At 41.2% G+C, this 27196-nt stretch overlaps 3 protein-coding genes across 3 annotated transcripts; 1 reads left to right on the top strand and 2 right to left on the bottom strand.

The window, feature by feature from the left end:
* Positions 1 to 34: 34 nt before the first annotated feature.
* LOC145433683 (DNA-directed RNA polymerase III subunit RPC10) lies at positions 35 to 1163 on the bottom strand. The gene has a single exon (XM_080310851.1). The coding sequence runs from the start codon at positions 1161 to 1163 to the stop codon at positions 837 to 839; it is 327 nt and encodes a 108-aa protein (XP_080166977.1). The 3' UTR covers positions 35 to 836.
* A 64-nt stretch (positions 1164 to 1227) lies between these two features.
* LOC145433681 (serine/threonine-protein phosphatase PGAM5, mitochondrial-like) lies at positions 1228 to 3740 on the bottom strand. The gene is made up of 2 exons (XM_080310849.1): positions 3048 to 3740; positions 1228 to 2062 (listed from the first exon to the last, which is right to left on the bottom strand). The coding sequence occupies exons 1-2, from the start codon at positions 3567 to 3569 to the stop codon at positions 1778 to 1780; spliced, it is 807 nt and encodes a 268-aa protein (XP_080166975.1). The 5' UTR covers positions 3570 to 3740; the 3' UTR covers positions 1228 to 1777.
* A 12493-nt stretch (positions 3741 to 16233) lies between these two features.
* LOC145433666 (uncharacterized) lies at positions 16234 to 26232 on the top strand. The gene is made up of 6 exons (XM_080310828.1): positions 16234 to 16656; positions 18815 to 18892; positions 20600 to 21199; positions 22480 to 22588; positions 22723 to 25614; positions 25993 to 26232. The coding sequence occupies exons 1-6, from the start codon at positions 16448 to 16450 to the stop codon at positions 26101 to 26103; spliced, it is 3999 nt and encodes a 1332-aa protein (XP_080166954.1). The 5' UTR covers positions 16234 to 16447; the 3' UTR covers positions 26104 to 26232.
* The last annotated feature ends 964 nt before the right edge of the window (positions 26233 to 27196 follow it).

Here is a 27196-nt window from a genome sequence, read left to right as displayed (position 1 = left end):
ATTTCATCATAGCCAATAAATGTGAATGCCCAACTCTAAAAAAGAAGACAGCGAATTAGGAATACCAACAAATTCAGACACAATTGATATGCATTCAATGTTATCACGTAACGGCGTGAAGCTTTCATATACGATCAAGTAGACACAAATTCAAGTAGTAGCGAATGATTGCTGCAGAAATATGGAGTCAATATCAATTTTTCATATTGCACTACCACAGAGATTGTTCATTATGCCCATGTGATGTAACTGCTCCGTCAAAAGGAAACATTCTACCGTACTTCAAATCCCACAACAGTATCCATTCAAGTACAAATGATCGGGAATGGCCAAACATCTCAAATTCATAAGTCAATCACATTTCCGAAGGCCTTGCGACGATTGACAACAGCCTTTCCAACAAGAGCCAGGCACATAATTCCAAGCGCTCAACCGCAAGTGAATCATCTGATAAGGATTTCCAATCCTTCGATATATTTTCCCTCGGATTGAGCAGAGATGCCCCTCGCTTACGAGCGCTTACTCAACACCGAGTGAGCCGCGACGCTCTGAACCATAGCATGTTCACCACACGATGCACAAAGCATCGGATGTACATGGACATGGAAATGACGTTTAGGTCATGCAGCGAACTGACTAACAGTTGATTATTCCAGTTTCCTCAATTTGAACGTTGAACGACAAAAGTCTGTTTGGGATAATTTTGTATGTATACTTATTCCGTGCTTTTTCGCATCTAAAGAATCATAAGCATCAGACCTATCCGGATACTATAAGTCAATGATGGCAAACAGATTTGAACCATAATCGCGCACTTCATTTTTCCCAGCCGTGATCTATTCCCTCCACCGGTGTCCGCATTGTGCATTGCAGCATTTGTAAAATGTAGTCATAGGTTCATCCGCGGAGCGGGTCTGTATTTGCATGAAGTATGCTCTCCTGTGTTCACACTTGGGACACGTCTCCTCGGTAGAATCAACGTTTTCCCACGCGGCAGAGCCACCGAGTACGTCGTCCACTTCTTTCAGCTTCGGATACTTTCGATGGGATATCTTGTGCACAATGTTGTGAATGTACGGGCATGTGGGACATGCGAATCGGTAGCATCTATTTCCCTCTTCGACGGTGAGAAGGTTCCCACATGTGGGGCAAAATAGAAGCATTCCGAGTTGCAACTAACAAATCTAACGCTGCGTTCCAATAGTTGCTACTAATAAATTGTGAGGATCTAAAAATACGGGAAATTATTAAACATCTCAATTGAGCATTAATAAAGATCCTAATAAAATAATACAACATAATAAGGAATAGGTCATCTGTGGACTAGACAGAAACAGGATAAGAGTAGCTGTAAGTAGAATGCAAAACAGTTAAAGAAGCGACTAATGACTACTGTACATGTTACATCTGCCCTCTTAAAATTTGAACCACACCCATTGATACCGAATCTATTAACACTGATCAGTGATCACAACAGTGACCAGACACCACAATTCTACATTTTGAACATTGTTATGTAAATCTTGACTGAACTACTGCATATGGAGATATTTAATTTGCTTCGGTCTCAAAGCCTATAAAGTAACCGTTGATTTTGAGTGGGCACGTTCAAGAAAAACGGAGGAAAAAATAAATTTGAAGTCTTCGCAAACAATAATAGGAAACTAGAGTGGATACTGTTTAACAAAGAACACGCGGAGATTGACTACAAATAATCTCAGGAAAAGCTATTTAAAGACGAGACGTATTTGTGACAATATAGCACTATTTAACGACATTACGATGTCAGTTTAGAAGAGGGCATGTACCCGGAATCCCCGACACAATTAATCACAGTCGAACCATCAGAGAATACAGTGATCCAAGTGATGCTGCCATGTTTGAGGCTAATTCGTAACCATCCTTGAGGTGGAAATTGAGCAGCTCGGCACACAAAGTACCGAATCACGTTGGCATGGCAGACATACAGCTCAACAGGAGCTTCCTCGTCAGACATTGCAGGACGATGGACATACTTTCGAAAGGCTGCTTCAATCCGTGGAGAGTCGGAGAGGTACTTCAACTAAAAATATTGGTATTACATTCACCTTTTCCAAAAATGAAAACTGCATTTGAGAAGACTAGGTCAGTGGTGCTAAACCACCGGTCCGTATCAACTTCCCTGCCAGTTCGCCAAATATGATTAAATTAGATCTGCCTCAACTGCAAAATGCAAGTAGTTGAAAACTTATCCATTACATAGAGAAATAAAACAACAAATTTTTAACTGATTCATAAATTTAGAACGTAATTTGCAGCATTTTGAGTTTTCATGACATAACAGTTCATATTCCAATTAACGAATGTCGAAATACTACGTGTTGTACTAATCTGTTTTAAAGTAGCTTAAAGCTCATCAGTTATAGGCGGTACATAGCTAAAAAGACTTCAAACAATACGGTTATGAAATACGAAATTACAATTTAACGACGTTTGACAGAATAATGGAATCTAGCAGACAGCAAAGTATTGTATAGCCTATTTCTTAAAAGAAACACAGTCAAAATTAAGGACTTCGCCTTGCGGAACTTCAATCAAACCATGCATAACATATTTAATATAAAATGAAGTTTCCATTATTTGCTTTTGAGTTGCTAACTTGTCGTAATCACTTTTGAGTTCCTAACCGTTCCGGGAATTTTTATTCGAAACTTTACTGGTCCGCAATCTAAGAAGGTTGAGAACCACTACTGGTCTAGATAACACGGTCTATGTGCCTATATATTGGCCCTATGCAACACCCGTCACTAGGCCTATATTATGTAATGCGATTTCTTGTCTATAACGAACTACGAAATCAAAAGAGGAAAGAGCTATTTTATTACAAGATATATTTATGCATAAAATGACAAGCTAATACAGAACGTGCTCCTGCAATTCGATGTATAATTCAATCAACGTCCTGCCACAATAATAGACGTCACAACATTACCTACCGGTAATCATTAACACAGCATTCAATAGTAGAATTATAGATAGGTTCATAGTTCATTCAGTTCGAAGCTTACCTCCGATTCATTAGCTCTGTTAGGTGGATCAGGAGGTGTGGGGGCACCTTCTCTCAGCAAGTCGCACGTTTCCACAGACGGATGATTGGGGATATGTTGCATTATTATTCCGCATGTTTCTTTAGCCCGTGTCATCGAAGACTGCACAACCCGAGAGTATACGAGCCCAAGTTGAGACAATCGCTCTCCAGTCATTTTAGCTTGTTCTTTGCCCAGTTCGGTGAGATACCGTTCTGTATCATTATAGCCGTTGGTATTGTATTGCCCATGGCGTATGAAAATATAATGCTTCTTTGCCTTTTTCATGGATCCAGAGTCAACGACATCATAGGAGCTATGACGCTTGTCCCAATTCCAATCCCATGTCGTTGTGGCTTGCTGCTGAAGAGGATTGTAGAAACATTGTGCCTTCAGCCTCGTGAATGATGAAAGCACGCTTTCGTCTTTTTTGAAAGAAGTACCAAGAAATGCACACCCAGCAAAAGAAGCAATACCGCCTATTTTAATTATTCTTATAGCCATCTGTTGACTTTATTCTGACATCAACACTTCAGTCATGAACCTATACCCTATCGATACTTTCAGACAAAATCACCAGCACACAACGCTATACAGCTTTTCTCATACAGTTTGCAATCCAGATTGTTTATACCCTGCTAATTTATTCAAAATCGCCTTCCGCCTTTACTCTACTGTTGTTAATGTTTTTTGACGATGAACCTCTGGTCAAGTTCCAGAGATAAGCGTGGATTAGGATTAGGATTTGAAAAAAACGGATTTGTGAAATTTTGTCGGATTTGGATTATATTAGGATTTGAAATTTTTGGATTTGGATTTGGATTCGATTTTCTCTGAGATCTGTGGCGAATGACGACAAACTTCATTCAGAATAGTTATTAACATAAGAACGTTGGGTTATATTTTTCATCTGAACAAGTCACACACCATGTACAATGCGATAAGACACAATGCGATGTCATGAACGGATAGGAGGATGTCGAACGACACGCATCAGTAGCGATTCGCGAGGTATGTATAGGCCATTGAGCTATATAGGCCAGTGTATAGTGTATAGGTCACTGAGCTATATAAACAATTGAATCAAATTGAGTCAAATTTGTTTTGCATCGTCTCTGAAGACAGCTCAACAATTTCATGGGGTTGACTGAAAAATTTGAATTTTTTTTCCTATTTAAATTAAAAATTTTAATTGGATCCGCGGAGCCCAAGACTTGTTAGAATTGAACCGAATTTGGTGTGCAGCGTTTTTTAGGGTAACCTGACAATTTAATGACTGAATGGCTGGAATCCAGAACAAAAAGTAATTTTTGAACAGCCCTACTGAACATACGCTATAGTTTAGGCCAGCGAAGTTATCACATGCGCCTGTCCTGATGTAGATGTAGAGTAGACTCGATAGTTCAGGCTGGTAACGATATCAGGCCTAGCCTGCCAGCCTAGTGCCCGTGAGAGTCCATGCCAGCTATTATTACACGCAGACCTGCATGCGGACGAGGACAGCGCACATCAGATGTCAATGACCCATTTCGCATACAAATGATTCTCGCTAATTTTCAGTACGCGGCATCGATAATACAAATTAGTGAATTGGCACTTCAAAAGGACGGGATTTCTGGTTTTAAATGGGGAACTCCCTGGCTGCGCACATAGGGTTTGATTACCGACAACGCGCTGGTTAATATCAGCCCGCGGCCTGCGGCCTACGTAGGTCCCGATCAGCCAGTCGAATTTGACCGTGAAATGGTGCGATTTTAATTATCCAGGTGGTATTGCAGCAAGAGCAAAATGGGCGCATGTCGCGACACAAATCTTGATGGTTTGAAATTCGATCCGCGATATGCTTGCGCCCGATAGAGTCAGTGTAGCAATAACGTTTATTGGAACATAGAAGGTTGCCGCTCAACCTCAAACTAATCGAATAAAATCAGAATTTGCGCCACCGAGAATCTCCTACTGCAGTGCTCTTCAACCGGGGTTGTCGTACACCCTAGGGTGTACCAGAATTTTCAAAGGGTGTACCACTCGGATGGGGTGTACTGGGGTGTACCAGATCCACATTATGATGAACCGATGATACGATGACTATAGCTATCACAAAAATACGCCAGTTTATGCTTCAAAAGAGAATGACTGGATGTGTAATATCGTACAATGTGATGCCATAAGCAAATGTTTCTGATCATTCAACCTTTGGTAATGGACTTATTACTTCCTTTTCGAGTAGAGCAGGGTGGAGTTAGCATGTGTTCAGCTTGCGATATCTGTCTGATGATTCTCGAGGAAACCACCGCTAAATCTCGGACATTTTGAATTTGTGCTTCCTGCGACCAGCTTATGAATAGTGCAGAATACATAGCCTACTTACCCAGCCACGGGGTCGAGTTTGCGAACCACTGCGTTAGATGGTGGTCCAGTAACCTCGAGCCCTTATTCGTATTATCATTTACTATACGTTGCAGCCTTGCTCAAATGTCCATCCTTATTTCGGCTACGTCAGGGGTGCTCAACCTGCGGACGTACGGCGTACTTCAGCCGCATAAGCATAATTTTGCGATCTTCTACACATATTTAAATTAGCGTCATTATGTAACCAATTGTTGCTGGTTCTAGTCTCAGCTCTGCCATGTTTCTATGTGTCGCAGGTTTTTCTAGGCTCCTCGTCACCGACCCCCTGTTAACGTAGTGTCTTGAAAAGCCCAGAAGAAGACTTAACCGAGCTTCAAAGTCAGCAGCAAAGTCCTAAAAGTGGACGCACGGTAGCGAGAGAGAATGAAGAATGGGAGTGCGCGTGCAAGCAAAAGTCGTCCTCATTACCCAAAGCAAAAATACTATACTTAGAGAAATGCACTGTCGTGGCGCACAAATTCTAAACAGGCGATTATCACCACTGTCATTAATGTGTAATAAAATATTATTAATAACAATACAAGCAATCCTGGTGGGAGGACAAGAAATAACAACATGCAACTAAGTGATTAACAACACGCAACTAAGTGATTAATAGGAACCGCAAGATGCATCATCATTAATATTGTACCCAATATTTTCGAAAATACCCTCCATCAGCTCTACGGGTTAATCTGATCACGTGAGCTGAGAATTAATAAATTTTTGACAATTATATGTGAAACTACCAACATTTTCGATGAAATCCATTCAAGGGGCAAAATTTTCGCGCTCTGCGCGACTACACACATAATCCTAGTGTCTTTTCTTGACATTTATACTCGCGATTTTGGTACATAAATTATCTACTGTAAGCCTGCTGGGATGTTTTGCTTCTACAGTAAAAATATTTGCGCATTGTATATCTCAAGAAATAAGTGAAGGCACAGAACACCACAAGGGCTCTCCGTGGTGTTAAGTTCCCAGTATCAAATTTCATATGAGCACTTGTCGTCCATGCGCCATGGCGAATCCCCGTTGGAATCCGGACGTATTGTATATGTAATCAAAATGCGGCTTTCGGCGTTATCGGTGTATTATACGGTCAGGGATGTACGAGTTTTGAGAAAATGTTAAAAGGGTGTACCACGACGAAAAAGGTTGAAGAGCACTGTCCTACTGCATCAATACTTGACAACGTAATTCAAAGCCGTGCAGTATTAAAAACAATAAATCAAACACTGACAAGTGACATCGAGGGAATACGAGGGTATAAAGCAGACAAGAAAGTAGCCTACAGATGATAGCAAACGAGAAAGCACGCATCTAATCAGTAATTCCTCAACTAGCGTACAGCAAAATGGGGTTCCGAGTCTGACATCGCGACAATTGTTTGCTCATTATATAACGACGTTGCTGCATTGCTGCATTTCCCGATAAAACAGGGGTCACCAACACGCGGGCCGCATGCGGCCCGCGACCTGATTAGAGATTTTGGAAGAAAGCTAAGAAAACCAATTTGAAATGCTGACTACAGTTTCAACATGTTTGCTGTTATTGTTTCAAAATAAGCTATTCTCTTGTGCTCAATATCACTATTCGTCACTAGTAAAAACGGCTGTGGTGATGGCAACAACATTCCATCGAGGGAGAATCAGCTGATATGAATGGGCATTGGGCATACTGTCTTGATTTGCAATGACCCAAACACTGCCAAGATCGAGACGCTTAGAAAACGGCTTAGGGCAGTGGTTCCTAAAACAGGGGAGCGCGAAAGCATCAGAAAGGGGAGGCGGAAATTTTTCGCGCCCCCGTTTTAGGAACCTCTGCCCTAAGCCGTTTTCTAAGCGTCTCGGTCTTGGCAGTGTTTGGACCATTGCAAGTCAAGACAGTATGCCCATTCATATCAGCTGATTCTCCCTCGATGGAATGTTATTGCTCTGTGTATAGTCCGGAATTCATCTAAGAGAATTCTCTTATCAACAGTCATAACCTTCCATGCCATCAAACTAGACGTTGGGATTGCTAGCATTCTGGTTGCATTTTGTGATATGACGATTTTTGGGGTATCATAAAATGGGGGCGTGTCTAAAAAAGTTTGAGAACCACTGGCTTCGGGTTTCCCCACAAGATCAAGCTTTACGTGAAGATGGTCTTTCGGCTAGTCACCTATCTCGCTATAGTCCTAATATCGATTCCTAGAGTCGCTGAAAATCGTTTCCCGGTATCGTGCACAGCTCACAGTTCAAAATAAAATAAAATTGATGATAATGATCTTTTGTTGTATTTGTAATCCTTTAATAAAATATTATTTCGTTTGTGGTCAATATTCCCATCGCCTATGTTAGGTAGCTCACCGTCGTACTGACGTAGAGTAATAGAACGTTGTTGCCTATTTTCCATCGATATCGAATTCATGCGGCCCGCTTGTAGCCATTTCGACACTTTTGGGAGTTCCCTATTTACAGATGCATGCAAATCATCGACAGTGCTGGAGGTCATAAAGAGTTGACAAAGCTACTAGCATTCTTCTGTTTCGTACAAAATTAAAAATAAATTGTTCACACCAAATGACAAAATATAAGTGGGCGAAGATCAACGTCAGGGGACGAGGATTCAGTCATGGACAAGTTCTTAAGTGGCTATATGGAAAGTTGACACACAAAAGTCGATCAGCAGGAGAAATGATGGTAGAATCACGGAAATAACCGAACCCTAAGATTCACATCACCACTTCTGTATGACCGTTCCGACAGATGATCATTGATCAAGTTAGAAGTGATATGGCAAGGTATAGTTTCTGTTCTGGTATTGGAATTCTAGCTGTCGCTGATTCATCTGCAGTAGATAATATGGTTGTACCAACATATAAACAAAGATATTCAGCATTGAAAAGATATTGTAACGGGGCAAAAGTAACAGAGTGCTACTAGTGCCCCTGACACGCTCGACCATCAATAGTGTCTCAGTACGGTATGTTCCCGGCGATGCAAGTCAGTTTTCCTATCATCACGGTAGACTATGGTAACATTGTTCCAGCTACATATATTACGTTCTAACCACTTGATGCATTATTCTTCTGAACAAATTATTCCAGACCAGAAAATATTTACTCAAGTGTCCAAAATTTCGTTTTTTTTTATTGTTCCGGTGTTTCGCGTCGTAGCTCAACGTAAGATCAGGTATATTAGGAGACATAACTACCGCGTGCGCATTCAAAATATCAAGGCGATTTCTCCACCCTACTAGCGGTGAGGTCGATTGTTACATTTTCCCCTAGTTAGTTACATTTGTCCCCGGTCTCCCTTACTCATCAAGATTTAGAAAGTAACGATTTTCAAAGCATATTAGATCCACTTCAAATGGAAATAGATAATCAAAAGTCTCAAAACTACTCATTAAAATAAGTATATAGCTTTCAGTACAGTGGATTTGGTAGGCAAGGCATAGGCATACTATTCGGCAGACACCAGTCACAGTCGACGCAGATGATTCGTTTGTATGATTCGGTTGGCCACATGCTTTTGCATTGCAAAAAATATGATTTTCACCGGTCATTTCTTGCCGACGCATGTACCACGCTCAATATGCCGCTTAGTTTAACTTCAACTTTACTCCGCCTAAATTATCTATCTCGGTCGCCGAGTTTATTATTTCATGTAACATGTAGCCTATATCAGTGACGTGCGGTCCAATGAGGCAGGTGAGGCAGTGCCTCACCTGTCGTCTGGATGAGTAAGTGAAAATTGTGAAACCCCTCCATGAGTCGATGATTATATTGATGTTACACATCGATGTTCATAAATAACTAAATTGGAACATTTTTTCACCTAACATCATCAATTTGCAGCATTGTTATTCAAAAATACAGCGCGAAAGGAGAGGTGAGGCACAGGTGAGGCACGGGCGGGTCGTGCCTCACCTGCAACAATGCAATTCATCATAAATAGCTCGGAATTCTTAATTACTGGAATCAATGAAATGCTATAGTCACACTGATTCCGAAAATCAAAATATTAACAGTGTCAGAGCACCAGAACTCCCAAAAATCGCCAAGGAAGGTGACCTTCGCCTTTATTACAGACAATGCCATCGTAGAGAAACAATGGCTAGGTGAGGCACAAACGAATCTGCTTCATGCACTATTCGCTAACAATTGGACAATCGAAACCGAGTGGAACGCGCTACCGATTTCGGAATCCAACAGTCTTGTAGGAATTATATAAGATTGAAGCGACGGCCAATGCGTAATGCGAAGCCAATACATTCCCGTACTTGTTATGTAGCTGTTATGTATTTTGCACCCATAGCTACGTTAAATTGTGGTATGTGATAGCTATTTGCATAGGCTGCATTGTCGTTGTTTGTGTCCTTTATGCTGTGTTCGACTGCAATCTCTTTAACCGGTAATTGTGGTATGTGATTGTGATAGCCATTCTTACAAAGCCGGCGTTGTTGTTTATGGTAGTGGTGCCAGTGGTGCCACTCCTAAACACTAGATCTAGTGTATTTTGACTTGACCTAGTGCATTTTTTTCGAAATTCAGCAAATCTAGTGTTTTTTTACCGAATAAAATTTGTAACTGAGGATGCTTTTTTCATGTTCTTCGAATAATTTATACCGGGAGGCCTACTTGAAAAGATAGTAATTATTATTTGTCTAAACATGCCCATTTAACACAATAGCTACCGGTCCATTATAGAATGTGAAATTGCAACGGCTACCAATGTGCAAAGAAAATGCTCTCTATACCCGCTGCTGTTGTCATTCACATTTCAAGTCTCTTTACGTGCGTGTTGTTCTTTTGTATGTGGTGGGGGGGGACGTGCCTCACCAGCCGCGAACCTCACCGCACGTCACTGGCCTATATATAGTATGAAATTAATTACAATCCTATGCGGCGACACGCACCAATAATAATAGTAATAATAAGACCAATAGCTTCCTACAAAATACCATCGCAAAAGAATTCTGAAGAAAAACACGGACGGCGAATGCAGAATGTGCCACAACCAAAATGAAACTGTAGCTAAAATATGGCCCTTGTTGAAAAGATGTTTTTATTTTTTAAATTGTATCTTTTTTAGCCATGACTTCACGAGTAAATATGAATTAAAAGGCTTCTAACCCCCGTCTTAAACGGACGACAAAATGTCTTTAGCCATGTCTACATCGTTCTGCAGCAATTTTACGGTCAGCGGTGATCATCATACGAACATCCATTTCGTACCAATGATCTATAACTACGTGCTATAACTGTAACTATAACGACGGCAATTTCGAGGGTTATAACCGTTCCATATCGTATACATCGACTATATAGGGTGCATATCGTCCGTATATGCTAATACTAGATGTTTTTACGAAAGAATTTACGAAATTATGGCATAATGCACTTTTTTAAAGTTGCATATAAATAAAACAATGGTGGCCAAGACGGGCGTATCATCACAATTGATATGAATGAGTTGAGTGTGTGTCTTGACCTACAGTGAGCCACTGAGACTGGCTCAGGGAGCCCCTATAGTGCTCCTTGGAACACCGGTTAAAAGCTACTGCACTAGATTCTCACTGGGCTCACCTGAGGCCGTTGGGTTGCTGTAATCTGTGCATGGGCAATGTGCATGTGTTGCAAGACTATTAGGCACCGGTACTGCTGTGATCTCAATACTTGGGCATCTCGTGAATGGTATCGTCCACACCAGAGGTCTCAAACACGCGGCCCGCGGGCCGCACGCGGCCCTCGAGAGCATTTTGTGCGGCCCGCGAAGGCATTTTTCAATTTCAAGTATTCGACAATATATTCTAGTGTCATATATCTTTTTTTTTTAGATTTAGGAACTTAAAGTTCACTTAGAACTACTACAAAAACCTGAAATCTAAACAAACTTCACCATCACATCGCTTCCTAAAATCTACCATGCAGTGGAAGATCGCTATTACGTCACATTTCAAGTTCATGATGACAAAATATGAACCGTTTGATGAATCGCGACTGAAAATTGTGATTTTGTTTGGTGCGACGTTTCGTCAAATTACTCGATTTTGGATTAACTGAGTGATAAACTAAAAATGACTCGAGTTGAGTAGGGTAGAACGTTAAAATCAGAGAAGGACTTTCGTCGCGGAATAGTGACTTGGCAATCCTACGGACGCAAAAATCTAGGAAGTTGTCGTGGGGAATAGTAATATATCAAAAGGCCGTAGCTTGCGTTGCGTAGGGTATATAGAATAAAGAAATCTAATCAGGTCTGTATGGAAACCATTGGCATTCTGTGGCCCCGTGACGTATATTTGGTTACATCCTGGATGTTGTTTGTTCTCTCTGTCCATGTTATTATCGGCGGCGAGTAAGGTAGTGGTACGCTCCACAGCTGTAACACCAATGGATTTTCGCGCGATTAGTCATTTCTATACCAGGGGTTCTTAACCAGGGGTCCGTATCCCCTTCGGGGTACAAAGCACCATAGGGGGCACCAGATGCATTATGGAAATTGGCCTATATGCTGTGGAATATTTTCTGGGCTAATTTATTCAACTGGAAAATAATCTTCGCGTTACGTGCGGTTTTGTGTGAATGGGCTTTGTGATTTTTATAGGTCCCATCAGAAATTGTGTTGAAAATCGACACCGGTCAATGGAAATCTAATTGAAAGTACAAGGGGTACGATCGCTAAAACGGTTAAGAAACAATGCTATTACTATGGAACATTAATGATTATATTTAAGTTGTTATTGATCTGTTCCAATATTAATCGAAGAAAACCTTACGCTGGTTTAATTTGACTTTGACAATGACAGTAACCGGGGCCTACGATACTTACGGCCTAATATGACACATTACACTTGCAGGATATAAGAGGCCGATACTCCCAAACAGACATCACGACTGACTCAATGATTGCTTGCGATTTCACTTCTCGATACCAGACGCCTCGCCATACAAGTCTAATAAAGTCTTATAACAGGCAAAATTAGTACTTTCAGATGAAACAACCCAATTAAGAGCCAAGTAACAGCATCGCAATGTATTTATCCACCAACACACAAGAAGACAATGTAACGAGAATCCCCAACTTGGGCATGTAAAAGCATTTAACAGCATGGTAAAACGAATTCAAGCACGTGAAAATGAAATTCAATCATTTGGAACTACTCTGAAACACATACGTGAAGCTTAGCCATAGAAGTTCTGCAAGTGAAATGAATTACTGCAGTAAGTAAACTACGTCTTGCTCAACTGCCGCTATTTAAAGTCCTCCACAGCATCTCTTCTCACAGAGGCATTTACCAGCTTCTGCTTGTTATTATAATATATGTTAACAATGATTTTGCCCGCCAATTTTAAAGCTCGATCTCGATGATCACAGCATGCAAGACTTGAGGTCCCCCCCCCCAAACGATGCAAAACATATTGACCAGCTTCTCTCACGGCGACTTGGGGGTGAGAGCAGATGATTTTATCAGACCATCTAGGATTGAAAAACTGGATGCAACAAACTTGGCGAGTGGTTCTGAGGGAGCAAGCAGCCCCCCACGACCGAGCAAGTCGAAATAACGTGAACTTGCGCCACAGGACTCATCAAAAAAGGACTCATAACATATTTGACAAGACAATTTTTCGAGGACCTTCTTACCAATGTACCCAGCCACAACATACGACACCTCCTCGTTGTCAGGAGATAGAATTGATTCGGTAATTTCAATCGCCACATCTGCAATCACTTGTTTGAAATGATCAAAATGAGTTAAACCTGAAACACCAATATCATGCTCCCAGTAGTTTACCTCAATTTTTGGGATGAAACGAAGCAGAATTATCTTTTCAAAATTGGTAACTTCTGTTAAACCCATCAGAAATCTCCCCCACTCATTTGCCTATAGCACGAGAACCTTCTTTCAAACGGATCTTTCATAAGTAGTGACTGAGCTGCAGGGTTTCAATCGGAGCTTTCAAGGTTTGCTTTGACAGTTGATAGACAATAGTTCTGGGGGTTATATCCATTCCATTTTACAAGCCAATTAGCACAGTCTTGTAAAGAATCCATTTTTGCATCTTGTGAGACCACTGCTTTGGCCTAGGGGTTTGCCGAAAATATGGGACAGAAATTGATGATTGTCCACAGTCCAGTGTCCACCAAGCATTAGTAAGACTCAAAAATGAAGACATATCTTCCCTGTGAGGCAAGCAACTTTTGCAAGCTGCAATAGTTGACTCATGGAATGGAGCAAGAGCTAAGTTGACATTCTGTTTGATATTGCTTGGATGCAATGAGGCAAAAATGTCAATTTTGGCGCTTTACACAAATTCGAATCCAGCTTATCATCATATTCCCTGATCTTGTGAAGATCGCCCCATGCAACGAATGCACCAGGCGATGATGAATGAGAATCGAGAAAAAATGAATTTCTTGGCTCGGAGTAAATTTTTTCATATGCTCTTTACAAGATGTACACTGTACAGTATCGAAAAATATATATGTTTTCTTGGCGTAGGATGAATGATGAAAACAGAACTCATCATTTCCAGGGTATTTTTGTCTCATTAATCCAAATGCTTTTACATTGGAAGAATGATTATCCGACACAAGTCCTCGAACGGCAAATCCATGCCGATTGAGAGTAGCAATGCAATCCAGCAATTCCTCTGCTAACCAAGTTCCTGTAATTTCGGTCTCTGGCAGTGCCTTCACTAGGACTGGTTTTTCCTCCAAACGTAGTCGTTTTCGCAAGCATGAGTCGGTGATGTACTTTGATTCAAAGTGCAATTCACAGATTACAGAATTGAGAGTTGGTTTCCAATCGCGCCAATTCACAAAAGATATCCATTTGTTTTGTAACTCCGCATCGTCAAATGGAAAGTGAAACGACAAAACTTTTTGTTCAGTAGTTAAATATCCAGATTTACAGCCATAAACACAACATTTGTTGACCATTAACGTTCAATTATACATTAAGCCAAGCCTGCATCGTCAAACATACATATAATATGTCAAAATTCACTGTCATAAATGCCGCATAAAATACCACCATGAATTCTAGCCGATATTAGTTTGTTTAATACTGCAACTAGTGCAACATGAAGTATTATTTCCAGCTATACAGAATTACCTACCTAGATGCTACCGGATGGTCAAAACGGCTCCTGAACATACCTTCACTGCAATCGTACAGAGTTGTTACTACGGTAATAGCTGATCGTGACATCATTAAATAATAATTCTAACTTAGCGACTATAGCTCGAAAACCTTGCCTCAAAATGTGAATAGCGCAATCGCAACTCCACAGTAGCCTACCTTGTATTATAAGTATAAGACGGTCAATACAGCAGCATATAAACAGATGCAACCGTCTAGCTAGATCTCACAGAGTGAAATGAGTGCATTTCGCTTCAAGATGGGAGGCATTTAGTAGTTTCGACCAGCAAAGTAAAACAATCGCTGAGTCAATCGTGATGTCTGTTTGGGAGTGTCGGCCTCGTATATCCTGCAAGTGTAATGTGCCATATTAGGCCGTAAGTATCGTAGGTCCCGCAGTAACAATAGCCTATACTTATCCCGAGTATATCAGAAACCCCGATTAGGCTACACCGCTCACATGCTCTGATATCAGATCAATCTTTAGTGAATTCTAAAATATTCTACATAAAATTGTGGCATTTCAAAGGTCCAATAGCGGCAATATTACAACCCGACAGCTTTTACGATATCATCATGCGTCATCTCGCATGATGTCTTAACTCATTATTTCTAACAAATTATGCCCGGCACAAAAACTATTTTTTCAAATATTTGAAAATGTGATTTGTTCGTGCCAAGCGTGAATAGCATTTTCTCGATGGTTGTGGAATGCCTGTCTGCAAGTGCCGTTAAATAAGGCCTATACTTGGATATTATAGATTGAATACCCATATTTATTGATGCTGCGGCCCGCGGATCATCACATATTAGGAAATTGGCCCGCGAGCACATTTGAGTTTGAGACCTCTGGTCCACACCAAATCGTCGGCTTATGTATTGTGAATCAATCACAATTCCGTGTGTCATGAGCCCACAACTTTTGAAATTTTCATTTTGCCTCTAATTCTCTTCGGACTCATTTACAAACGCCACCACTGCAATGTATATTGTGGCCAGATTCCCTGGCGTGTTCAATTTATTAGTATCCGGTTCGTAACTCACAAAGGGTAGTTTACTTGTAACACGTGTGATTCTATTGGAATTGTCTCCACATTCGCTTGTGGGTGATACCAGCCAATAAAGCTCATATAAATTAAATTAATCATATCGATAAATGACAAAAGGTCGGTGAACGCTACGAACAAAGCGTGCGCGCGTCTCTCTACTAAGCAGAATAATAGCAAACGCAATATGACCTTACTGGCATAAGTCGATGGGACTGGCCAGTAACGAAATGTCCCTTATATTCAGAGAGTTCGATATTTGTTTACTTACCGATCCTAAACGGATGCATCATTGTGATGTGATTTTCATCATTCATTATTACCAATACTGGCGAAGGCGATCGTATGCACATTGCACCTGCACAGTTATACCCGTACAATCGTACGTCGTTTTTGTTTGTAGAATTGATGCCAAGGAGTGAGCTATCGTTGAAGTTAAGGAAAGCGAGAGTAGTGAATTCCAGATAGAAAAGAAAAATATTATCAGTACCATTTAATAAATAATTTATCAACCCCGCCACTATTATGAAAGCGTGAACAATAATACGGCTGCACGTACAGTGTACATGTACAGGATCACGGTAGGAAATAGCATTGAAGAATGCATCTACAATCAAATATCCATAATTACATGATTGCGTCATTTCGAATTCAAATATGTGTGTCCAAGTGTGTCTGCTAGTGCTGTAGGTCTATGTGTCTATCTGATGATTGACATGTTCGGGCAGTACTCTATGTCATGTCTTATTGGGTAGTATAAACAAATATCTTCTCGTGTACAGATCTTGGTAATTCGCGTGGCTTGCAGCCATGAGTCTGAGTTGCCGCGTCCGGCTTTTGGACGGATCAGAGTCGGAGTTCGAAATTAGTAAAAGCACGAAAGGTTCAAAGTTATTCGACGATGTGTGCGATCATATCGATGTGGTTGAAAAGGATTACTTCGGACTGATCTGTAAAGAATCGCAATTCCAAAAATGCTGGCTAAATTTAGAGAAGAAAGTACTAAAGCAAGTAAATAAGTATGTATCTGTGCATTCATCATTGAAATTATGGAGTCGACTTACCTAATCCCGATTTGAAATAAATATAGACCTAAGTCAGGAATAATTGCCTTGACGTTTTACTCATATTGGAACACGGAAGAAATTTCTAGATTAAATTCCATTGCAACACTTCACCGACTTTTTACAGAATGTGTACTGCATTGAGCAGGGCGAGGCTTCTTACATACATTGCCTCAAATAGGCAGACTTGCACATAATCTAGACCAGATTCAGGAAGGATGGAAACGTCTTATTGAAATGCGTTATCTCATTAGTTTTTGTGTATGCTTGACTGCGTATCGCGTTTCGTCATAGACGGTCATTAGACTGTATTTTGCATGTGTGCCGCTGATTTCTGAACTTCCGAATTATTGAAGGCCTATTTTAAAGTCGGCGATGGATTCACTCGATGCCGCAAGTGTCCTTGTGTTGAAGGATCGAAAACCTCAACTACTTAATTTTAAGTCAATCCATGATCATCCCCACCCGGCGATCTTACGCCTACACGAGCCGAATTCACATTATAAAATGTTCAGTTTTCAAGGTCATACTATCACATGATACGATGACAAGAAAAGGTGCTGATTACGATTATTCACAATCAATCACATCATTTATACATTGCTTCCACTTAGAATATTGGCCTTGAAAAATAACGGTAGAATTATAGCGTCAAATTTGTTCACGAATACTTCACCACAATACTGTAACTGGGTTGCATTCAAAACAAAGGCACTTTTAAATTTTTTTCAAGTTCTATAATTATTCCACAATTATCTAAATACTTTACAAAAAACATGTTGTATGAGCCTACGGACGATTTACACCCGATATAGCCGACGTACACGATATGGAATGGTTGGAACCCTCGAAATAGTCTGCTCAACAGCTATATTACGTAGATATAGATCATTGGTTCAAAAGGAATGTTCTGATGATGATGACCGCCGACCGTAAAAATGCTGCATAACGATGTAGTCCTGGTTAAGAATATTCTCGGTCCGTATATATGACTGGGGCTGGAAACCTATTTCGTCAAAGCAGATATAGTTGCCCTATATTTTCAATTGTCAGTGTCAATCGACTATAACGTCCCAATTGAATATTTGTGACATCACGGGTTAAAAAAAACATGTTTTAAACAAGGGCCTTGTTTTAATCATATTTGTTTTAAATAGATTATTGTTTTAAATGCAGCCGTAAATTTAACTATGAATGCATATATTTTGCAGAGAATAATAGTAAATATTAATAAATTCCAATTTATATTAATCACGTCATTAATGATATGAAAATCGTCAATTTACTCCGAACGTCATTCGGAATATGTGACATCGATAAAGTAGGATTACCATAGCCTACGTCCCCTTTTAAGAGGATTTGTCCTCTTTTTTGACTTTTTTGAAAGTGTCCTCGGAGGACGCCGAAATGTCCTCTTTTTTGAGAATTTGTCCTCTTTTTTGAAAATTCGGGTTAAATATAGGTGAAAATTCGACTGAGATATAGGAAGTCAGTACTGAAGTAATGTTCTGACGGGTAGCCTATTTCGGGAGTTGAGTCGGAAAGTTGACCTTTCTTTAGTCAACCTACGAAAAAACTCATAGAAAACCGGAAATTCGGACTTTGAGTCGAAAAAATGACCTTTTTTAGTCAAGCGACTACAAAGTCGGGAAAAATTTACCGCTTTTTCCGGATTTCACTCCAGTATTGTAACTCTGAAATTTTGAAAAAGTGTCCTCTTTTCACATTTCCAAAATATGGTAAAACTACGATAAAGAAACTATAAAATACTGACTTCGCTGTAATCGAAATGGAATATGATTTTCAAAACAATGTCTATTGCATGTATTTAGGACATTAAATAGTATGGATATATATAGTTATCCTAACCTAAATAGTAGGTGGTTATTTGAAGATTCCAATACGTAACTTAATTTCGTGTACACCTGTTAAGGTAAGAACTACATAAACTGTGTCATCACGTATAGTTGGTTACGTTTACAGGATATAGTATACAGGCTAAGTCACATCAACTGATTTTGCGTCATACACAAGCTTCATGATGGCACCGTGGTTCTGTGATCAATATATTTTATAAAACTGTAGCATAACCATCCTGATTTATTCTTCTCAGGAAAGAGAAACTGGATTTCAGACTCGCAGTGAAATTTTACCCAAGCGATCCCGCACTAGTGAAAGAAGAAATCACTAGGTATGTGCTGAAATGTGCTCGACGATCGTCCAATTGTCCTCAATGGGCACTGGGCAGCGTTTGTTACTCTTTCCAAACCAACAGTATCATAACTTCCCTATTCAATCAATCAATGCATAACAAAGTATAAGCTATCTGTAAATTCCTTGGTCCTAGTCTAGTTTTATGCTATTGTATCGCTTGGAGGGCTTATTGTCTTTATGTGATCGGTATTATCCAATAGCTAGATACACCAGTAACATGAACCTATGGATAGCGTCTGTCAACTATTCGTAGTATGCTAGTCGGAATGAAGTATCTACATAATATACATGCAGCCGGGGCTATCAATTCAAAGGTTAACTCGGAATGGAAAAATATTTGATGACGAATATAACCGCGAGTATTCACGGCATTCAGCATCCCACACACGTCGTAGGCATAGCCAATTAGCCATGACAGATATTCTAGAGGTGAATTTTTTCAATAATGACGTTATGTCGCAGATTCACGGAGATGGAATGTGACCATATGTACCCAAGTCGTGGTTTTCACCCTCCTAGCTACGGTACTGTAAACTGCACGGGTTTCATCCACACTTGTGCGCAATTGCAATCGACGTCAAATTGATTTCCCATCGGGTTTACTGTTGCCATGAAGGACAAATTTCACCCATTATAGACTGTAGAATAAGTGATTCGTAATCAATGGTGATCGTATACCATGGTCTACGATACCCTTATTTTAGAACATCATGAAACAACTCTAAGGAGCTCTTCATATCAAACTCTTCGGCCGAGTGGCGTAGGCCTACTGCGTGTAAACCACTAATTGTGCCGTCGGTTGATCTGTTTGCCACGGTCTTGGACTGACACACTGACGCTTAGCAGTGAGGGGATAGAAGTTTTATCCTTCTTGGAATTGGTCGATAATTGGAATAGATTCATTCAAAATAGGTTAAGATAAAATTTCGACAAAGAACCCCCATTGTGAGACGGCTCCATAGCAATGTTCCTTCTTATTTTTGACGAATCTGCGCACACTCACCAACTCTCTGCGCTGACCCTTGGACAACAGTGCGTAACAACTAAAAAATGGTCATCACTTTGGCTTTTTTGTGCGCAACATAGATTTTCTGTGCGCAGAGACAGTCTCAGCACTGCGCATTTGCGCACGTGCGCAGCTTAGAGGGAACATTGCTCCACAGTAGGCTACATCGTTGTGATTATAAACCCGCCGGCTCGCCAAATCATTGTTTTGTTTCCTCACAATCACATACTTCACAGTAGCAGCAGTGAACAATGAGCATTTAATATTGAAATAGCAACGAATCATATCAACGATATATATTCTATAAATCCTTGATCTACAACTCCTATCCCTGCGCCCATATGCTCAATTCCCTCCCGAGCGTGGCCTACACATTAAACAAATTGCATTTCGCGATATGATAAGTCTCTGATATTGATATGTGATTAACTTATCCTGATCAGTGATCACAAAACCTCTTGTTCGTTGTAAGTGCACCCCCTGTCATGAAAAAATTTATATATGAGAGCACACAGCATCATTTGTGGATATAAGTTCTCTATGTTGTATCACGATAGTGTCTACCTTCAATACTTTGTCAATTGACTTCATGCGTGGTGTCACCATGGTAGGAAATGTTTCCCGAAAGCCAGCCAGTTAGTAGCAGCTTGTTGATTCACGTGTATTTTGTCTCGACAGATATCAAATATGTCTACAGATTCGTCAAGATCTAGGTGTGCATTTGGAATGCTCAGTCGACAAACTTGCCAGTCTGATCGCATATTGGCAGAAGTCAGAGTGCGACCGATCAGATATTTCCGTGGAAACTGTAAAACTTTGCGTGATGGATATTGCGAAGATCCACAACGAAGTATCAAATCCCGAATTCGTAGATCGCGTTTTGTCATTATGCCAAATCAATGATGGTCTGTCGAGTGCTGATGCGGAAAGAGAATTTCTCTTAACTGCCGCTTCTCTGAGACTTTACGGCGTGCACTTTTACGCCGGCAAGGAAAAGTCGGGAAGCGATATTTTGATTGGAATATCCTCGAAGGGCGTAGTTGAAAATCGCAAAGGTCAAATCCCTGTTCTACACACCTGGTCTCGGATAAAAAACATTGTTCACAAAAATAATAAATTCAAGATAAAACTTCTAAAGGCACCACCAAATGGGGATCCGAGGTTAAAGAAGTCATTTATATTTGGTTCACAGGACCAGGTTCAACTCATGTGGAAGAATGCCGTAGGCCATCATATATTTTACCGCGTTGGGGATAAAGATTCCGATAAGCGGAAAAAGTAAGTTCATCAAAAAGTTTCTTACACTGTACCATACCAGCGATCGCGTTTTTGTTTGTTTTTGTTTCGACCATTCAGGTAGCTGGGAAGTGGACTTGGGTACGAAAATTTAAGACTCAGACTAGGAATTCGGGTCGGGGGCTCTCCCGGATCGGTCCAAAAAATAATTAAGGCGTTCGGAACGAATCCCCAATCAAAACGCGGGAATTCGAGTACATCTCATGTTTTCTGGATATAGTCCTTTCAGCTTGCACTTCTTCCGCAATTTCACCTGCGATCCCATCTACGTTAAGACTACCCATACGTCCTCCTTTAGGAAGATTTGTCCTCCTTTTTCAGGTTTTTGAAAATGTCCTCCGAGGACGCCTAAATGTCCTCCTTTTTGAGAGTTTGTCCTCTTTTTTGATGATCTTGGTTAAATATGATGCCAAATTCGACTGAGATACAGTAAATCATCACTGAAGTAACGATCCGGTGGCTATTTCGATAGCTGAGCCGGAAAGATGACCTTTTTTAGTCAACCGATCGCGAAGTGGGAAAAACCATTTTTCAAGATTTACCTCCGAGATTCTGAGTAAGAAAATTTTGAAAAGGTGTCCTCCTTTCCCGATTCCAATATATGGTAACCATAATCTACGTAATATCGATGAATCGTGTAATTTTTAAGAGTAACGCGGTGTGGTCAAAAATGACAATATCCAGGACAAGGTATAGCCGTCCACAATAGCAGTTGGGTGTACTGTAGAGGTTGGATTTTTAGATCGTTTGCATTGTCTTGGTTATACTAGTCGTGGGATTCATTCGAATTTTACTTCTAATACTTTCAACAATTTCATAACGCTTCTCCGGGCTTTCGAGGGCCGCACAAAATGTTGTTGCGGGACGTAGTTTGCCCAACCCAGCCTTAGCTGGTAATATAATATCATTATAACAATGTATAAATTTATTCAACGAGTAGGCCTACCGTTTCCGTGGAACATGATTATTTGAAATGACTTAATGACTTGACCGGTGACTTGACCCTATACACTCGTTGATATACAATACACGTTGTTGGTATGTAGTAGTTATTTACACTGCACCCTGTGACACTTATAGTGGCGATACCTCATGTTTTCACTCCTTTTTTGGTCTGGCTGCCTTGGCGACTCGCGGCTGAAATTTTCTGTAGCAGCTGTTGTATCCTGGATCATCAGCTACATAAGGAGTTCTTTTCATGTATAAGCCTATCGATCAAAGCTCGTGTTTAGCAAGAGATGACAATCAAATTTTTCGTACAGGAGGAAGGGCTCCATTCTACGCAGGCTCAGTTCTAAGAAGAAAAGTCCAAAAACGGAGACCGACGTGAAAGAAGAAAGTGAAAGCATACAGCGTCCTCCTCCAAATGTGGTAGGTATTTAGCTGGAATATTCTCGCCGTACCGTTGAAACCTAAATATGTGGGTGATTGAACACTTGTAATATCCGCATAGATCGAACTCGTCCCTTTGAATCTGTTTCTACATTTATTCCGTATATTCACAGACCAGAGTTGGAAGTCTTCGCAAACCGAAAAGCGTCCAAGATCGTGTCGTTCAAGAGATGCCTTCAGGAGGATCGGAATCAAATCCTAGCAACACCGAAGTCACAAATTCTGAAGATACCCGACCAAAAGTGACGAATCCCGCAATCGAATCACTAACCTCTCCTGTCCAAGCAGACGCGGCATTCACAGCAGCATTGGAAACACCGGATGATCGCGGATACGAGCAGGTAGGAGACACACTCCAAGAACGTCCCGAAGAAAAAGAACGGGAGTACACGGATGACGATTTAACCGACGCAATCTTGGATTCAACTCGTCGTGACTCCCCAGCCCCCCTATTCGCAGAAACCATCGAAGAGGAAGAGGAAATGGATGCATTATACGCGGTTTCCTATCCGCGAAAGCCCATCCAATATAGCCCGTTGCAAGATGATACGGAAGCAGCAAGTGATAAAGCCGAGTCGACGGAGAAACCAATTGAAACGGATTTAGACGTAGACACGATGTTGGATCCGGTCGGCCAAGATCCTCCCGAGTTTAACGAAAACATCCACGAATATACTGAGGAGTGGGAGGATCTACAATCAACGCAAGCCCAAGCGCCTAAGAAAGACGTGAGATTCGTTACTGATGAAGCAAGCGACGATGAGAAATTTCTGCACGAACGTGAAAGACCATCGGTATCGACATCAGGCACTGAAGAAGACGATACAACTGATGGCAAAACCAATGACGCGAGGTGTGATGTAGAAGAAGCTGTGCCTTCTGACGATCCTTTCGAACTTACACTGGATCCTATTCCAGCACCCGAAAACCGTGAGGAAGACGCTGAGGAATTTAAGACCATCAGAGAATATGTGCCAAAAGCGAGGAAAGAATCAACGGAAGAGAGCGAAGATTATGCCAGTTCTGTGGAAATGCAGTCTAATTGTAATGGCAAGTCTGATACGAACGAATCAGCAGATGAAGATGATGCCCATGTTACTGCTTATCGGAAGACTGCCCCTGCTGAAGAGACACCATCCAGCAAGAATATGGAAGAAAACAATACTTCAACGGGAGGAGGAAACGGGTCGAGCGACCCTAAGAGCTCTCAGGGCAGCCCGATCTTAAGCGGAAAAAGAGATACGCCCTACCGCACTTCGGGCAGGAATTTAGGTATCGACTTTCGAGTTGGAGATGTGTACAAACTAAAGAAAGCTATCGATGGGGCAGCGAGCACAACCGCCGCTACCATAGGAGACGAGGAAGACCTAGCTATGCAGGAGCTGGATGAGGACATACTTTACGGTGAGCAGTATGCAGACAATGATGACGACGCAAAAGTCAGCGACCACAGTGAAGACGAGAACGCACAAATCCAATCGGAGGATGTTACGCTACAGCAGAGTCCGGCTTTTCCGCCAGCCGAAGATACATCGAAATACGATGTAGTACATAAGCCGCATCAAGACAGAATCCACGACGGAGGCGCGAGCACCACCGCTGCCACAATAGGCGAGGATGACGATCTATCCATCGAGGAGTTGGATGAGGAAATTATGGATGACGAAAATTCTGGAAAAGTACATGACATCATTCTCGACATGGATGACAAGGTGATACCGAGGGAGAAGAAGCCAGAGTTTGATTTGTCAAGTTGCACCTCAATTGCTTCACTTGCTAGCGACGACACAGACGAACTTTTGGTGACAAATGCTCTCGAAAAGGCGTGGTCTGAGGGTGCTCAGTTAGACGAGGACGATGATTTATTTCGGGTGCTTTTCCGATCCCCGCCGAAGAAACGCAACCTTCGAAATAGATCTGAAATTGATTTGAGTGAAGTTAACAGAGGAAAGCATCAGGCGATGGCGTTTCGAAACATTATCGACGAAGAACCGAGCAGTCCAAGACGCAAGGAAAATTTGGCGAAAAGGCCATTCATACCCAGCTGGCCGTTCGATCCACTGTCGCTAATAAGCTCCAAAGACTTGGACGAGCTAGAAATCAAAGCAGTCGAGGCGGCATTAATCGCACAAAAAACTCTTCTTGACGAAGAAAGCAGACTTGTGGATATGGAAATGATGGGTGATGATCGCGCGGTACTCCCAGATGATAGTGGGATTCAATCACGTCAAAGAAGAAACGAGCTCAGAGATCCATTTAGCGAGATGCGGCGACAGGTCAAGACGCGATCACGGTCTCCGTCTGCCTCACCACGAATGGTGGGCGAAGAATTCATACCGGGAGTACCTGATTTTGTTCACAGCGTTCTTCCGTACCAACTTGCCACGCCTGTAGTCACAGCTGAACTAGGAGATGACACGGTGCCATCTCAATACAACGAAGATGATGCTTCGGTGCCGAATAATGAAAGAAAATGTGTTCCTGAATTTCGGTTCACCGCCGATGAAACCTCCACTCCACCAGATTCGACAAAGGTTTTACTTGAAGTCCAGAGGGAATCGGTAACACCCGTACCAGAAAGTGCTACGCCAAAACTTTTCAACGTGGAACCGGATGTATCTGATCAGGCCAAACCGACCGCGTCATCTGGCCGCAGCAGTCCCAACGAGAGTACGTCACAGTCTGAAGGCACGAGTTCGTCCAACTCCAAGTCGTCAGCCTCAAGTTTCCCGCGTTTCGTGCACAGCGTGTTTCCGCTTCGTCGCGCATCCGATGAACGACGGGGGAGAAGTAAAACAAGAAGAAAGCGTGAGAAGAAGGTAACAAAGCAAAGAAATAAAAAGATTGCAAGATCTAAAAGCAGGGACAAAAAGGCTACAAAACCGGTCCCTTCCATCGAAGTCACCGACACGCCAGTCGTCCAGGGATTTGAAGCATTTCCCATCTCATCAACGCCGCACTACCCTCAACTGCAGGAAGCTTTCAACAAAGCAAAAGGAAGGAAGGTAAATCTGATTTAATCACTTTAATTGACTGCCGCGTATATATTTTCGGATTTTGGATTGTTTCCCGTCATTGTGCTGCTGATAGGAATTAGCAGTGATAGGCCTGCCTATTGTTTTATACGAATCCGTATTCATTAAAAAAATCGTTCGGTCTGTCAATAAGATAACACGGTTTTTAATGAGCTGATTCAGCGAACTTGCATTTAGAATAGATTAAATCGCAAAATGTATGATCTTGTGTAATGCCCTCCGTTCTAAATTATGATTTGACAAACTTTTACATTGACCATTGTTCGTTGCAAATTATGGTAGGCCTAGTAAAGAGACGGATTAAACTCATAGCCAAATGTCGCTAAAATGGATATTTCCTGTATCTAGGGAAGCACAGATCTATCCAACGTCCACCACAAATATGACCAGGAAAGCTTGGATAAGATAACGCTATCGGATAGCGATGATGCTCATTCCAAGCAGAAGGCGCCAGAATGACGTAGAAAGACGTAGAAAGATATCACAAGGCTAATATGGATTTAGCGACCTGATTAATATTTTATAATATCTGATATTTTCATATATGCTATAATGTTGCGTAAGAATAAATTGTACATTATTAGATAATATTGTTCGGATATATTCCGTTTACTGATAAAACACACCAGACATGGGGTAATCGCGATTAGTAATCGTAATCGATTACGACGATTACAGCATTTTCAAGTAATCGTAATCGCAATCGATTACATTCGAAAAAAATCCAAAGTAATCGTAATCGTAATCGACTACTTCGCATATCTAATCGATTTTTTCGTGAAAGAACGATTACTTTTTATTTGTACAATGAACATGACATAACCGAACATTCGAGAACAAGGAAGAGATAGTATACCAGGTTATTTATAGCGCAAGCGGTTGATTTTCGAACGCCACTGATCATTATTACGTCAGAAATATTAGCTTTGCTCGTCCTTGCGTAAGAAGTATCCACACGTAGTGAATATATATTCTATGTACATTGTTGTGTGATTGTTAGAACAGTGTAAGCCATGCCGTATATCAGGTTATCAATACACTCCAGACGCCACTACCTCGCAGCAAGATAATAATCACCACTCTGCCTAGTTTCAAATAGTAACTTTTGTATTGATGTTTGGTTATGCTTATAGTTAAACGCAGTTTGACCGTTGCTGCTTGGCGAGCAGTAGGCCTATCTATGTAGTATACGTATGTATTGTACGTACACCGGACAAAGATTTGAAGTTTTGTACTCCTCAAATAAAACGTTACGCTGCGTTTATCTATCATAACCGAGCCGTTCTTTGCCGTTTCTCGTAACGGCATAACCGGCAGCTTGCAGTATCTGTATTAAGTGGAAGGTAGAATTTTAAGTTCACTTTATCTTATCCTCATATGACTACTTCAAACGGGCGCCAATCGTTATTTCACAATTCTTCACTCGACATTTATACCTGCCGCCATAGCCCTCCGCTTATGCACCACGTAAGCGTGCATGGGTTGTAGGTACAATCAGAACCAAAGCAGCAATTCGTCCCCCACTCCAACCGTTGGTATTGGTAAGGTTTGT

This window comes from Botryllus schlosseri, chromosome 2 (genome assembly GCF_051294905.1).
Source record: "Botryllus schlosseri isolate E-star chromosome 2, Bs_hap1, whole genome shotgun sequence".
NCBI classification, from domain to species: domain Eukaryota; kingdom Metazoa; phylum Chordata; class Ascidiacea; order Stolidobranchia; family Styelidae; genus Botryllus; species Botryllus schlosseri.
This window is presented reverse-complemented; position numbering and strand designations above follow the sequence as displayed.

Bases quoted from the DNA above. Each gene is read 5' to 3' on its own strand.
- LOC145433681 (XM_080310849.1), bottom strand. From the start codon at position 3,569: ATGGCTATAAGAATAATTAAAATAGGCGGTATTGCTTCTTTTGCTGGG. The intron at 2,063-3,047 runs GTAAGCTTCGAA...CAATATTTTTAG, and splicing joins ACAGAGCTAATGAATCGGAG to TTGAAGTACCTCTCCGACTC.
- LOC145433666 (XM_080310828.1), top strand. From the start codon at position 16,448: ATGAGTCTGAGTTGCCGCGTCCGGCTTTTGGACGGATCAGAGTCGGAG. The intron at 18,893-20,599 runs GTATGTGCTGAA...TTGTCTCGACAG, and splicing joins GTGAAAGAAGAAATCACTAG to ATATCAAATATGTCTACAGA. The intron at 22,589-22,722 runs GTAGGTATTTAG...GTATATTCACAG, and splicing joins AGCGTCCTCCTCCAAATGTG to ACCAGAGTTGGAAGTCTTCG.
- LOC145433683 (XM_080310851.1), bottom strand. From the start codon at position 1,163: ATGCTTCTATTTTGCCCCACATGTGGGAACCTTCTCACCGTCGAAGAG.